Here is a 15,606-nt window from a genome sequence, read left to right as displayed (position 1 = left end):
CTCCCGACCCCGTGATCTCCAGCACCATAACAACAACATTGGAAGATGGCGAGCGGGGAGGAGGCAGGAGCTGCGGCGGGTCGGGATCCCTTCATGTCCTCCTCCACGGTCGGTTTGGAGGCCCTGTTCCCGGCCGGGGAGGCCGAGCGGGCGGCCGGGGACGGCAGCCCGGAGCTGCGGCGGGTCCGCGAACGTCTGCAGGGATTGCTGGCGCAGTACGAGCTCGCCGTGCTCTGGGTGCAGAGGCTGCTGGTGTGGGAGAGGCCACTGCACAGCATCATCGTCGCCTGCACGCTGAATGGCGTGTTCTGGTAAAACATCTCATCCTTTAAAGGCTACCGGCCCTTTCTTTTAAGCCACTGACACCATTATGCGGAACGCGGCGGGTCCAGGGCGTTTTAAACCCGTCCTGTTAGTCACGCCATGTAATACTGCGAGGAACGGCACTGCGCACAAACGCACAAACCGGGTGGTCGTTGCTCTGTGGTTATAAACACCACTTTTAAAGGCAGAAACGATGGAGTTCAGAGCCCGTCTTCTTTTTTTTTAGTCGGGAAGGTCATGCCTGCGCTTGTCAGCAAACCGTACTGTGAGAGATAACCTGGGTTTTCGACGAAAGAGGACGGCCGGGAAAAAAAAAAATGTCTAGGAACTTGACAACAGAAATGTCAGTTGGCCTTCCTGTCTAAAGCACCCAGCCCAGGCATTTTAGAAAGAAAATTGCAGCGCATTTACTGAAAAAAGCCTGGTCCCTAAAAGTATGGTCGCGGCAGCTGCGAGACTGAGAGATGTTACACTTTATAACAGTCGCCTCAATTTTTATCGCAGCTTACATTAAAGAAGTGTTCACACACACACACACACACGCGCGTTTGCTTCATTTTTACCCAAGTTAGATTTAAATACTTGAGTTTAAAAAATCCTGTGCAAATTTCAGTGCATCTTTGCTTCATGTCGAAGCTGTTGGCATTTTTATGAACCGCTTGGTTTTATTTGCGGTGGAAGTTTGTGGGTGGAAAGAGACTCGGAGACAATAATGTCTTTACTGTCGCTGTCTCTTATTGACACTACAAGTAAATTGTTTGGTTTTTTAACTGCTGACATCAATGCCTGTATGAGGTTTGTGGTAGAGAAACATGTTACCGTGTACAATGGGTTGGTTTGCTTGTAGGCAGCTGTATGCCAATCGAGAAGTTTTCCAACCAAAAGAAACTCAATATATTGGGAGGGCTGTGCACCTTAATCATCTGACTTCATTGGAGGATTTGTGTCCCATACCAAGAAAACACTGATCTCAGGTCAGATAGTTGCAGATGTCCACAGTGTCATGACAGTCCGGTCCGGCTGTTGTTAATTACCTAGCTTCATAATTGAATTTGAGGTTAATTTGCTAGCGTGAGCCAGCCAGTGCTTCCTGACCCCCAGCTGTGTCGTTTCAGCAGCGTGTTTCTAATCAATTAATTAGGCGTCCGGAAAGAGAGATCTTTTCTGAGGGGGGGGTGGAAAAAGGCTTTTTCGTCGACTTGCATGCTGTTTTCCTGGTACAGACAGGGAGGTTTGTTCGGAGATTTTTTTGTCTTGTTTTTGAGTCCTCTGGATCGTGTAACTGTGATTCTTCGAAACAGAATGCATCCCCACATTGTCATGATAACCTATTATTTGGTGAAAGGCCGTCATTTGTCAGCTTTCCTTTTTTTTTTTCTTCCCTCTGTACAGGCTTCTGTCCTCCACGACCCTGAGACCCCTGTTCCTGCTGAGCCTGTCTCTGCTGGGGCTGGTGTTGCTGGAGAGGTGGAAAGACAAGCTGCCTGCCATCACAGGTAAACTGGGACAGCCAAGCGTCTCAGAGAAGGGAAGGGTCAGAACCCTACCTGCTTTTAGCGTGCACAGAGGGGTAGTTTTACACACTGTTGGAGCACTGATTCCTTAATGACCGGGATCCGTATATATAATTTGTGGTAATATACATTCCAGAAGCAGCTCTTAACTAATGGGTGGGACATAGTGTCGGACTGGAATGTAGGATGTTTGTGTAGTGCTCTTCTGTTTGTGTGTGAAGTTGTGTAGTTGAGAAAATATGTGAGGAGCTCGTAGGAGGATGGTTAGGGATGGAAAGTGAATGAAAGCCTGAATTATAACGGGCTGTTTGTATTTTGTGTTTATATTGAAACTGTTCCTGATGGACAAGAAATAAAACTTTTTACTCCAACCCGGTATTTCAAGGGATTCTAATTCTAAAGTAATTGTTCTATGACACCTATACATCTCTAATAATAATAATTACTAACACTTATATAGCGCTTTTCTGGACACTCCACTCAAAGTGCTTTACAGGTAATGGGGACTCCCCTCCACCACCACCAATGTGCAGCCCCACCTGGATGATGCGACGGCAGCCATAGTGCGCCAGTACACTCACCACACATCAGCTATCAGTGGGGAGGAGAGCAGAGTATTGAAGCCAGTTCATAGATGGGGATTATTAGGAGGCCATGATTTGGCCAGGACGCCGGGGTTACACCCCTACTCTTTTCGAGAAACACCCTGGGATTTTTAATGACCACAGAGAGTCAGGACCTCGGTTTTACGTCTCATCTGAAGGACGACATAGTGTCCTGTCACTATACTGGGGCATTAGGACCCACATGGACCACAGAGTGAGCGCCCCCACTAACACCTCTTCCAGCAGCAACCTTAGTTTTTCCCAGGAGGTCTCCCATCCAGGTACTGACCAAGCTCACACCTGCTGAGCTTCAGTGGGCTGACAGCTGGAAGCTGCAGGGTGATATGGCTGCTGGCTCTCTAAACCTTAGCTGTAGCCATTGACCAGAATATGGTTTTATATATCCTCATGTACGAAAATATTTTTTGTTGCATTGTGACAGTGATATTGAACCCTTAAAATTTTAACAACCCCCCCCCCCAATAAAGTTCAGATTTATTGAGTCTACAGAAATTCTGCTGAATTCTTATTTAGGAAAGAGCCCTTTGCTGACTTTGTGATAAAGTGGAAAAAAGTACTGTGCTTAAATGTTGGATTTGGCTTCCATTTGGGATTGGAGTATTTTTCTCTGGCTTTTGGTCAGTGGTACCTAAGTGTTAATATGGTCCTCTGGAGGTTCAGGATGGTACTGCAACTTTCAATACCAAGCCTTGATACAGTACACCACCCTAGTTATGAGCTGCTGAATTATATCGTCTGCTACTTATCCGCCCTTCATCGATCTCCCTTGATCAATTATCTGCCTTGAACAGGATGAGTCAGCCATACGAGGAGCTTAAACTGTATTTTTAGATACAACGTGAGCTGATTTGTTAGTTTTGTTCCAGCACATTAATTGTGTGTTAAGCAAGCTGTTTGGTTTTGAAAAAGCTGTACCCCAAGAAGAAGCAATAAATGAATCGTGTCATTTTGTGTGATGGAAATAGGTCCTGCTGACCGATTTGACCTGACCCAGTTCTTTTTTGCTGTTGGGCTTTCAGCTGCCTACCTCAGTGTGGCTAGTTATTTGAAGTTACTCTTGCCTGTTGTTAACCAGTATTTAGTGGTGGTGGCAGCTGTTTCATATCAAGCAGCAAAATGTGTGGTGCAGGGCTCACTCTGTGTGTAGCAGCTCTCCAGGTGATGCTGTAAAAGTGTATTAATGAAACATGGCACTGACACGGTTATTAAATTTCTCCTCTCTTGACAATTTCTCATAATCTGAATATGCTTCTACTTAATTGTTCCAAAAATGACATCTGGCAGAAATCAAAGTAGAAGGCTAAACTGCTCAGTTTTTCTTTTTTTATAGGTGTAAGTTACTTGATTAAGTTTAAAACACTGTTTTGCCTCATGTATATTGAGATGAGTTCATTAACTTTAACATTTACATTATCTTGCATATCAAATGGCAAGATACCACCCAATATGTTATTTTCAGAAGACACAGACATCGTGGTTTTCAAAAGAGGAAAAAAATCTGGGCACCATAAACCAGGTTTTGAAAATATTTCGGCCTCCTTCAGTTCAGCGAGTTCAAAGTTACTTTATTAAATAATGAGTTTAATTGACAAAGTGATTTGCGATCAAGTTCTTTTTTTTTCTTTGTTTGAATGTTCTTTTGTAACTATCCTGTCGCAAAGATTCAGTTTCCAATGCTGTACCTGCTATCAAATCATTCTGTGATACTAGGGAACATCTGCTATCAGTCCTTGAACAACAGAAGAGGGATCCTCATCAGTTATGAAGTTGTACATTTAATAAAATGTAAAATATTAAAATTGATGGAAATGAGTCTGATTTAAAAAACACAGCAGTGACCGTTGGCTTGAATAATAAAAAACAAATACAAGGCCATGGAAATTCTACATAAGATGCAATGTTGTTGTTTGTGCCACTGACATAAAAAAACAAGTATATCAGTCTGTGTTAATCTTGAGAAAATTCAGAAAAAAACATTTTGAAATGTAAAGGTTTTTGACATCTTTTTGATTAATCAGTTGCTTCACCATTACCTGATCAGCGAGTTAATTGGATGGAGGTTGCTGAGGTGATTTAATAGGAATGTCAAGCAGAGTAAAAATCGAAAAACAAAAATGCAGAAAGATACCAGTATACCCAGTTTGGATGTATACACAGGCGAAAGAGCTGTGCATGTTACTTTTTGAAGTGACTAATACCTTATTTCACCTCAGTAGTCTTTTGAACATTTGCTGTGTTTTCTGGTCAGATATAATACTGAGGTAAAACTTGCACCATGTCATGGGAACTGTAGCTCCCAAATCTCATTATCAACAGTATTGGTACATACATGCAATAAGGCACCATGACCCTAAAATTAGTCATCGCTAATAATACTACTGTAGAGCTTTTTAAAAAAAGTATTAGTGAAGTATACTTCTATCTATAGATGTAATATAACTGTTTAACATTTAATATTTTTCTTTTGCTTCTCCTGCTTGGGCTGCAGTTCGGTACCCAGAAGCCTCCAGAAGTGACATGTATGTACTCAACCAAAAAACACGTTCGCCACGTTCTCTTCAGAATGTCTTGAAGCACTTAATGTTACCTTTTTGAAGGCTGAGTAGGCCTATAAATGGTGTGTAGTCTGGCAGTGACAGTGGTTTTCATGTTTTGACAAATTGTTTGAACAAATCTGGAAACCATCATTGAGATGAGTGAGTGTTTGCATTTTCAATTTGTCGGGTTTTCTTTTGAGTAGGACTTTTAAGTTTGTAAATTAATTTTAACTAAAGAAATCTGGGTACTTAAAATGAAACAAAGCACTATTTATATTGCATGTTGTAAATGACAAAAACAGTTACAGAAAAATAGGACTTCTTTGTACAAAGAAAAAACAACTAATAAACTTCAACAATTTGCTCCTAATACTAATACTTTCAGAATTTTTTAGTAGAAATGTACTGACATTTCTTGGCCTACTATCTAATCTCTTTCTCCTACTGAAACACTCCTTGGTCATAAGGCCTCTAGCTAAATATTTGAACCATTGAGTGACATCTGAAAACAAAGCGTTTGATACCAAATACATAACAATTTGTAAGCACAGTGTAATTGATGTCATGACACATTTCAGTTCTAATAACTGGGGATTGACCCAATATTAAGAGTATTTTTTGTCATTTTTGTAGAGAAGTACACAGACTGTCTTTGATACCTTTTTGTAGATATTAAAAGTTACTAAATTACAGTAAGATGACTTGTTAATTCTTAAAATGCTGTTAACCACTGTAAATAGCTGGCCGTCTCTTTCCGTTTGAAGTCTGACGTATTGAAAGTTTATACTACAGAAGTTTTGTAGCTATGTGCAGTGTGTGCAGTTAGAAATTCTCAATTATAAGCTTTATAATACAGAGTATTTGTATCAAGTCTTATATTTTATAGTAGTTTTTTTACTTACATTTCTTTATGTCTGGTTTTCTTAAAGCAATTTAAAGACACATTTTAGATCAAGCCTATATGAACCTTCATAGTCCACATTGTCTTTGTCTGTTGGGAGCATCTGACTGACTTTTGATCAAGCTAGAAGCTATTAAGATATTTGACACATTTTTCCAAGCATTGCCCCATTATTGTAGCATACATTGCATCCAGTTTTTTTTTGTCTATTTTTGTATGTTTGGTGTTCTCTGCTGGGAAAAAAATTCTCAATTGGAGTACTTTTGAAATGGGACTGGACTGTTTCTGTATCTTCAGAGAAAATATAGCAGTGCATCCCCGGCTCCTAAGTGTTCCAGAGCTTAGTCACCATCTGGCTGAGAGCTACCTGACCTGCAGCCTCTACATTCAAGAAATGCTGCAGTACAAACGGCTCAATCATGGCAAGGTAATATATCTCTTGTGATAAACATGATTGCATGATCAAGTGGTCGGGTTTTCATCTAAATAGATTTTAATCTAAAGTGATTACTGGAGAACAAGCACTACATTTCCAGAATATATAGTTTAAACTTTGAAATGCCTAGTTCTACTTGTTTTGATATTTTCTAATGCATGGGATTTAAGATTTTGTCTGTACTCTTAATCTGTTTGTAGTGAAGATTGTTTTCATTCAACCAGAATCCATCCAGGGTATAACAGAATTTGTTCCAAAGCAGTAATACCTTATGTTTACTCCTTTATCATTGCTTTAATATTTTCCTTAATGTAAAAGAGTTCAACACAATATTTTGTAGAGTTTAATATACAGTATGTTATATATAGTTCAGGGTCACAGGGGAGCTGGAGCCTATGCAGCAAGCAGCAGACGTGAGGCCGGGTACACCCTGGATGGGACGCCAGTCCATCTCAGGGCAGACACACAGACACAATCACAGACATGCACTCACTCACACCTAGGGTCTATTTTCCCAGGAGCCAGTTAACCTACCGGTATGTCTTTGGACTATGGTAGAAGACTGGTGCACCCAAAGGAAACCCACAAGAGCACGGGGAGAACATACAAACCACCACACAGATGGCGGCCCAGGTCTAGAATAGAACCCAGAACCCCAGCGCTATGAGGCAGGAAAGTGAACCACTGCACCACTGTGCTATCCATATTATACATTATTATAAATACATGTAAATATAATGCTTATTATCTGTCTTTTACCCTCTCTAACCATCTCTAAACATGGCATTACACTGCAGAAATTATTCATATTTCTGCATGGATGAAAGTGATCTCTTTTTTTTATCTTTAAGATCCAAAACCCCTATTTTTGGAACTTATTCTTCTGTTTTATACATTATATTTGTCCTGGTTTACTCAAGCATGGATGGATGGAAGATCACTTTAAGGAAAATCATGTTGCTGCTGAAAGTGGTGCAAGTGGACCAGCAGGTGGCGCTCTTCTAGACTAACGCTTCAGTGTGGTGCGATCACTCTCCAATAGGAAAATGCTGACCATCAAATGTGGTGTTAAACTGACACCTTCTCTACTGGTGGTTGTTAAAGATCACACAATACATATACTCTTGCCTTAAATGTGCTCTTTTCATGAAGACTAGGTGTGTTAATCCCCATGTCCTGGCTAATTTCCACTTATTCGAACTCACCTTTATTTTACCAATAGCTGACCTTGATGGTTTTCTCACTTCATCACATTCATATGAATCGATTCCCATTCAATATGTGAAGCTCCCGACCTTCAGAATGATAACTACTGTGTAAATACAAGGAATGCTTGTATTAGATGTAAGTGGTCTTATTCAGAATTAAGTATTGTGTTCTTTATTATGTTCTTTCAGTTCTGTGCGATGATGTGTGCAGGATGCTCAATTTTGGCTGTTGTTGGACATTACATCCCAGGAATAATGATCTCGTATATTATATGTAAGTAAATATGAGTGCATATCACTCTCTGACGTTAATCCCACTTTTTAAATTGGTCATCTTATGGGAGGTCTCAAAACAAGATCAAGACAGTTTTTTTATTTCTGTTTCTCTGGTGTGTTCCGCAGTGCTGAGTGTACTGCTCTGGCCACTGGTGGTATACCATGAGTTGATTCAGAAGATGTACACTGGGCTAGAGCCCATCCTGATGAAACTCGACTACAGCATGAAGGGAGGCACACAGCACCGCAAGCATGAGAAGAAAAGTAAGTCACTATTAAAGAAAAGCAGCAGGGCAGCTGTCGAAAGACAGAGCCAAAATAAACTGTCATTAATAGATTTAATGAAAGGCCAACATCTGTTTTATGGAATTGTTGATCCAGTTTTATCCTAGTTTAATATTTATATTGACAGACTTTGTAACTATGTTGCATAAAAGGCACGGGCCATTGTTTGACTTAGGATCATTGTAAACAGTGTATAGGGACTGAGAAAAGGCAAACAAGCAAAAGCAACAAAACTGTTAAATGCCAATTTTCTAAAAATGACTGAGCTTTGCAGGCTTTCATACCAATTCAGTGTGAGTAAATGGTAAATATATATTTCCAGTCTTATACTGCATTTGTATTAAGCAGTGGTAGGTCTCCTCTTGCCCCCTTAGCCAGCAGCTCAGAAATCCTGGAATGGCTCAAACAGCTAATTAGTGGGTGTCTTTATTCTGTGTAGGTGAAATGCTTTTTTTTTAGTAATACAGTAAATAAGGGGAGGGTGTAAGCTTCTGGTAGTGGACGTGAGGATATGAAAAACATATCTTGCATTTAAGAGCTGTGGTCTTATAAGAGTTAACGTCTTGTGTAGAAATGAAAAAGGAGCCAGAAGGAAGTGAAGAGGCGCTGGCAGAGACCGAGAGTGAAAGTGAGGAGGAGCTTTCCTGTTTCTCTCCAACTGTAAGTACTCTTCCCATGGGTCTGCAAATAATTAGGTCCTGTGTGCCACACTTCAGGATTCACTGGCCTGTGTCTGTATCGGACTGGCCAGTGGCTTATTTATGTACTGCGGAAATAAAAGGGCTGGAGTACTGTCAATGTCTCTGCCAGGTGGACGTGAAGACGGCGGCTCTCGCCTTGGCCATCACGGACTCGGAGCTGTCTGATGAAGAGGCCTCAATTCTAGAGAGCGGTGGATTCTCTGTCTCCAGGGCAACAACACCACAGCTCACTGATGTGTCAGAAGGTAAACCCGTTTCGCTTCTCAGAAAAAAACCATCCTGCATTTGTGTAGTGAATTTCACAAAGGGTAGGTACTGTAAGTGAATTCATATGTCTGGGATCTTGAAGATCGTATAGCATTCACAGACTGAATGACAATGTCACTGGAATGATGGGTGTGATTCAGCAGGTTGGATGGTTTTTAGTCACAGGTTCTTGCACAAGGACTACAATTCCAAAATACTGATTCTTTCATTCTCTAAAATTTGTGTCTTACTAGAAGCTTTTGGTTTGTAGAGACACAGTTTCTATTACACGTTTCACTTTAATAATGGCTTAAATAACTAGGTACTGTAACTGTAAGTTTGCCTGTGGAATTTGTGAATACCTTTTGAGAGCCTGTCATTTTACCTTCAACTTCAAGGGTGATTTGAAAGACAAAAATTTCAAAAAGACTATAATTTATTAAAAAATTGAGACCGTACAAAGAAATTCAATGTTTTGGAATGGTTCAAGTGCAGACATAAACCTCTTAGAAATGTTGTGGCAGGACCTGAAACAAACAGCTCCTGGTAGAAAACTTACAGATGTCACGAAGTTCAAACGGTTCATCATGGAGGAGTGGGCCAAAATTCCCACACAGTGATCTGACGGACTGGTCACCAATTACAGGAAGCGTCTGTTTGCAGTTACTGAATCTAAGGGGGTGTTAACTTTTTCACACAGGGACATAAGATGGATATAAGATGACTTGTTTATGAAAACTTTGGTTTTCTTTATTCACTCAGGCTCCCTTTATATTTCACTAGGACCCACATGACCCCCATTTTCTCTGTCTAATACATGGTCACGGAAGAGCCAGAGCCTGTTCCAATAGGAACGGGTACAAGTGAGGGTACGCCCTGGATTGCATACCAGTCCATCGCAGGCCACACACATGCACACCAGCACCAATTTTCTCAGAAGCCAGTTAGCCTACCAGCATGTTTTTGGACTGTGAGAGGAAACTGGAGTACCTGGAGGAATGCAGAGAGAACATGCGAACTCCATGCAGATAGCAGGAATTGCATCCAGGGCCTCAGTGCTGTGAGGAAGCAATGCTACCCATCATGCCACTGTGCCACCTGCTCTGATAGCATCTCTGAAGATGTGCAGAGAGGTAGAAAATGTGAAAAGGGATGCATACATATTCACAGACCTGTATATAATATGCGTTGCTTTGCATCTATGTAGTTATCTTCCCTTTGTTTTTTGTTTTTGCAGACTTGGACCAGCAGAGCATGAACAGTGAGCCAGAGGAAACCTTTTCCAAAGACTTGCCAGAGTTCCCCTCAGTGGACGAGTACACCTCGATCGAGCAGGGGTCCCCACGCTGCTGCGTGGGCCAGCAGCTAGAGACAGCCCTGGCGACCCCTCCGGGGCCCGGGGAGCAGAGCCCCGCAGGTTTCCTGATCCAGAGCCTAGCGTCCCCTCTGCATTTCGTCAACACGCACTTCAACGGGCACGGGAGGCCGCCGGGGACTGGAGAGGAGGCTCAGGGCCAGGGGCTCTCCCTTGAGGCCCTGAGCGAGGAGATTGTCAGCACGGCCATTTCCACTGTGGTACAGAACACTCTGTCCGCCCTCCTGCGCTCCAGCGAGGCCAGCGAGGGCCCTTCCATAGCCGAGTTCCTCCCTCCGGAGCCCCAGACGCCCCTGACTGAGACTGAACTGAAAGAGGAGACTGAAAGCCCTGCCCATGGAGCGACAGCACCTGGGGGCCTGGAGGAGGAAGATTTCGAGCTGCTGGACCAAAGAGAACTGGATCAGATGGACGCAGAGCTGGGCCTGAGCTCAGAGCCGAGGGAAGAAGAGCAGGAACTGACAGTGGCGCAGCCTACAGAGACACCCTCTTCCTGCCCGCAGACGGAAGACTCCTAGCTTTATCACAAATTTGAAGATGCTTCTCCTGTTTCTAAATATAAGCATATAATTACATACCAGGGTTTTGGTCAGTGAAATGTAGCCACATTCACAAGAAATCTAATTCAGTCCTACTTACAAATGTAAACGAGGGAGCGTGGTCATCGTAGCTGAAAATTTTTACCATCGTGAAGAATTTGATTTGACCAGACCATGATTTATAGTATATTAGCTGGTAGGTTACTGAGAAAATGATGTTGGCGGTGTGCTGTGAAATGATTTGGTTTTCACAAACATTTTAAACAAAGTTTGATTAAGGCTGTGTTTTCTGTCATGCCTGACAGATATGTTGACAGTGGACTAGTTTTATGTAAAAATAATGGTAGGGTTATCTGTAATCTTTAGTAACCTGATAATGAAAAATAAATTGTACATATACCTGAATTCATACATGTATACATGCCATGTACAGAGACACAAAATGGCATTTCTGGAGTAAGCAGCTTGTTAACATTTTTAGTCTTCTATTGAAACATTAATTGACAGTATGGCTGTCATTTTACAGAACAGGTCTTTACATTATGGAAACTGAATCAAGTTGCTTTATGGATTTGGAAATAAAAAAAATGTAACTTATTAAAATAACATACATATATTTCCACCACTTGTATATACCTTAGTTTAGTGATGACATACACGAGTACACCATTTCCTTGTGAAATCATGTTGGTGACTTTCAGGATGGTATTAGGAAGTGATGTTTGTTCTGGGTAGGATAAGTAAATCTTGCCTGCCTGAGTACAGACTGCCTCATCGTTTGGCCATAGGCATGAACATATTGGTATTATATCTGTGTAAGCAGATAAAGAAATATTAGGAATCAGGGTTCCTGCGGTTTTGTAATGGTAAGCATCAATATTGTTATCGCTGACCCAATTTAAATTGTCTGCAACATGCACGAGACTCTAGACCCATTCTTCAAAAGGTGGGCATTTTCTGTAGTTGTCATCTTGAATTGTGTTTTGTGAAATATGTCTATTTTTTTTTTTGCATGACTTTACCTCAAACCATAATAGGGACACATGGGAACAAGCTACCTTTGTCCTTGTGTAAGGAAGTGATCTTGTCTGCATGAGACTGACTGCTTCAGCTGATTCCGCGTTAGTGCACAGCAGACAATGTATCTTGGGACAGGAGTACTTTGAGAACTCTTGGGTAATCTGAGATGTTTTTTCCCCCGTTGTGATGAAAATCAATCACATTTGAGTCACACCATTAAATGTTTAAAATTTTGAAAAGGCCATGCCGGGCGTTCTTTTCAGAAGCTCAATAGTTTTGCGTGTAGACACTCTCTGATCTTAGGAGAACTTGAATTATGACATTTTTGGAAAGGGACACTTATTACATAAAACGGTGACATTTTACAAGTCTCCTTCTAGTCTTTTCACCACTATAGTAAAAAGAGACTTATCCATTGATATTGGTTTACAAACCAAAGTAAATATATTGAATCCTGTTGTGGATTCAGTATTAATACAGGCACATTCATACTATTAACTATTACTTATTTCTCATGTTCTTTAAACTCCCTCATTTAAAAAACTCAAAATTATCTGTTCTGCTTTGCACTACAATGGATAAAGATTACAAATCTAAATGATCAGATTTTTATATATATATTCAGCCTACATAAATTTTAGTTATTGACTGAAAGTGGTGTTCCTCAGTTTCTGCCCTTGAGAGCCACAGTCTTCTGGGTTCCATCTGTTTATCCATTTTTTACAGTACTATAAAGCTTGCTGATCTGTTATCTTGGGCCAGAGTTGAAGAACTGAACTACTTGAGCATTCCAAAATGACTATTCAGCTTTGAAAGAAAAGTGTGACACCGCAATAGAGATGGCACTTTAAAGAAACAAATTAAGTGTGAAATCTGGAGGGAGTAGAAGCTTAGTCTGTAAAACCTTAGGATCTTTGTGTTTTTACAGTTTGTTTAATCTGAACGATTCGATCAGGCTTCATTTTTATCAATTGTTTTTTAAAGAGAGGTAGAAGGGTTGAGCCTTCTAGGAATGCTGTTGCCTGTATGTTTCATTCTTCCCATATTCTTATAGGACTGTGGATGTTATTTTTTAAAAAGTAATCATTTTACTTTGAGCTTGAAGATGTAACACATGCTTTGTGATCAAAAACACTGCCTTGTAACGTTTTTAGTAAGTCTGGTTATCATCCCCATCCATTAACTACGTGGAAGCGCATTCAAAAGTGAGAACAGGAGGTACATATGTACACAAAGGGGTGTAGGAGAATGCAACAAGCTCGCTACCCAATCATCTTGTTGAATCCAGTACCCCAAGATCCATGGATGACTAGCTATTGCCAAATGGCCTCCTCTCGTTTGTAACCTTTCGTAGATTATGCTCTTATTTTTCAAACCAAAGTAAAATTAAATTAATCCAAAAACAAAGTTATCAGGAAGGTGCTATCTCCTCTTCTTCTGACTGGTTGTGCTTTTATTTTAGTGGCCCCAGCATAGAGACTAAAGTGAATTAAGTATCGTCCGCCACGATACCTGTTGTAAATGAAAACGACTTGATCCTGTCAAATCTTAAGAGTTTAGAAAAAGGAAAATCCAAAACAAAGCAGGGTATTGCAGATTTTTTTTCTGTTCATATTACTGATTGAATTGTGATTTGTGAAGTGTAAATTTAAAATCTGCGAATGGCAATTTTTTTATGTTTTCTAAATGAAAATAGTTATTGTGACTATATATACAGCCTTGTATAGTATTTTGGCAAACCAAAAATCGGTTACTTACAGTAGTATTACGGATTAAACTTGGTAAGGAGTGGGAGTTTTTATTGCAAGCATAGCTTTAGTCCTTCCAGTTCCTTTTCCTACTTGTGTGGTGTATACAGGTTCCTTGATAGAGATCTGACTTTTCTTTTCTTAGATTCCTCAGTTTCCTTTTTATCTCCTCATTTCAAGAGCACTCACATAGCCTCTTTTTAAAATTTCTCTTCAGATAGCCCTGCTGATTAATCGTGGTCAGGAAGACTTCAGTTGAGGGGGCAGAACTTCTCTCCTAACATTTGATGCATGGAATGGCCCTTGTCTTGTGGGAATCTGGAAAAGTTGTATGAATTCAATGTTTGAAAAGGTTTGCCAGTAGTCGTCAATTTATTTCAATCACATTAATATAATATTCAAAATCCTGGAAAAATTACTTTGTACACGACTACAGTGCTTCTATTGCAAACGTAAAAGGCAGAGAAGTGCAGCCAGGAAGAATTGCCTCTACATCACTACTTGTTACAAAGACACAGTGGTAGTAAATCACCCTTTTGAAGCTTTCTAAGTGTTAGTACATTAATGTTCTTTACCTGCAGACCTTTTGTAATGATATTGTTTCCATCTTGCCAGAAAGCTTGCTACAAGTACCCATTGGTTGTTATCTGCAATTAAAAGATCTCAGTTTTTCAGAGTGATTTCTGATTTAATTGTTTGGGCATTGTTCACCATTCTATGTAAGCTGATGTACAGTTTTGACAGTTTCACACATTGGCTAAAAAAATCAATTTATATGCCTGACAGAAGAATATTGCATCATACATCAGGATCTTATAGGGTCCTGGGGAGCCATGAAGGTCTTGTAGGTCACCTGTGTGATGTGTCATTTGTGTTTTTTAGCACAAGGAAACTTAATTGGGTTTTAGATCTTTACAAATTGATGTTTTAAAGGTGACTTCTAAGCCTTCTCCAGAACCTGTAGTCCAATATATAGCTCCAGTTATACAGTATATAGTATTTTAGTAATGCATAGTATGTAAGAAACGGGCTCTGAGCATGCATCAAGGAATTGTTGCTGTAATGATCACCATGAAGTAATCTGGGGAAAGATGAATGTTTTTGCCTCCGTTGTATAGTCTTGTAAACAGTCTTACAATTGTAACACAATAACAGATGAGAATTAAAGTAATAACGTACTGTACTCCGCAGTGAAATGTTTTTTTTATTAAACTCATTCTTCCATTGCCTTTTCTTTTACTAAATTCAGTTTTTCCAACGGCATCATCGTTTTTAGCAGAGATGTAAATAGTTCTGGGTCATTAATGGTGATGATTATTTGCCAAGGCAATTAAGAAAGTACACTGCACTGTTCTGAGCAGTTGATAATAGTAGATTATTTTTTTTAATGAAGATGCTGTTCTGAGACCATGTCAATTTGGGCAAGTATACTTTTTTTTTTAGATGTAGTGTATTTTGTTTAAAACAAATTAGTGCCAACTGAAATGGAAAGCTCTGATTATACCTTCCTTATTTCTAAACGTTCTTTGTAACAAGTTCTCTGCTAAATCATATGTTGTCAGCTGTGAGTAAAACCATGAAACTGTACTACAGACCTTTGCACGTTCAGTAATATCACAAAGATGTTTTGTATTCAGTCTGATCATATTGATACTTTGTAAACAGTTATACCTTTGTAAATGTAATTGCTGCTTGTGTTTCATATGTAAAAAGGAACCAAAATTCGGTACTTCCAACTGAATCAGACATGCTGCTTTGTGGTTGTAAATATGACATTTTACCAGCACACATTTTTGCCAGTGATTAACATTATTAATATATTAATGTACTGTAGCATGCTAAATATAAATATAGATCTGTAACGAACCTG

At 40.1% G+C, this 15,606-nt stretch overlaps 1 protein-coding gene across 1 annotated transcript; it reads left to right on the top strand.

Moving 5' to 3' along the window:
* Positions 1–20: 20 nt before the first annotated feature.
* On the top strand, positions 21–14,919 carry retreg2 (reticulophagy regulator family member 2). The gene is made up of 9 exons (XM_088930455.1): positions 21–311; positions 1,717–1,820; positions 4,953–4,983; positions 6,200–6,329; positions 7,736–7,820; positions 7,949–8,086; positions 8,679–8,767; positions 8,918–9,053; positions 10,292–14,919. Exons 1-9 carry the CDS (start codon positions 46–48, stop codon positions 10,945–10,947), a joined length of 1,635 nt encoding a protein of 544 aa, XP_088786581.1. The 5' UTR covers positions 21–45; the 3' UTR covers positions 10,948–14,919.
* Positions 14,920–15,606: the final 687 nt, after the last annotated feature.

Source organism: Atractosteus spatula, chromosome 13, assembly GCF_055471065.1.
Source record: "Atractosteus spatula isolate fAtrSpa1 chromosome 13, fAtrSpa1.hap1, whole genome shotgun sequence".
NCBI classification, from domain to species: Eukaryota; Metazoa; Chordata; class Actinopteri; order Semionotiformes; family Lepisosteidae; genus Atractosteus; species Atractosteus spatula.
This window is presented reverse-complemented; position numbering and strand designations above follow the sequence as displayed.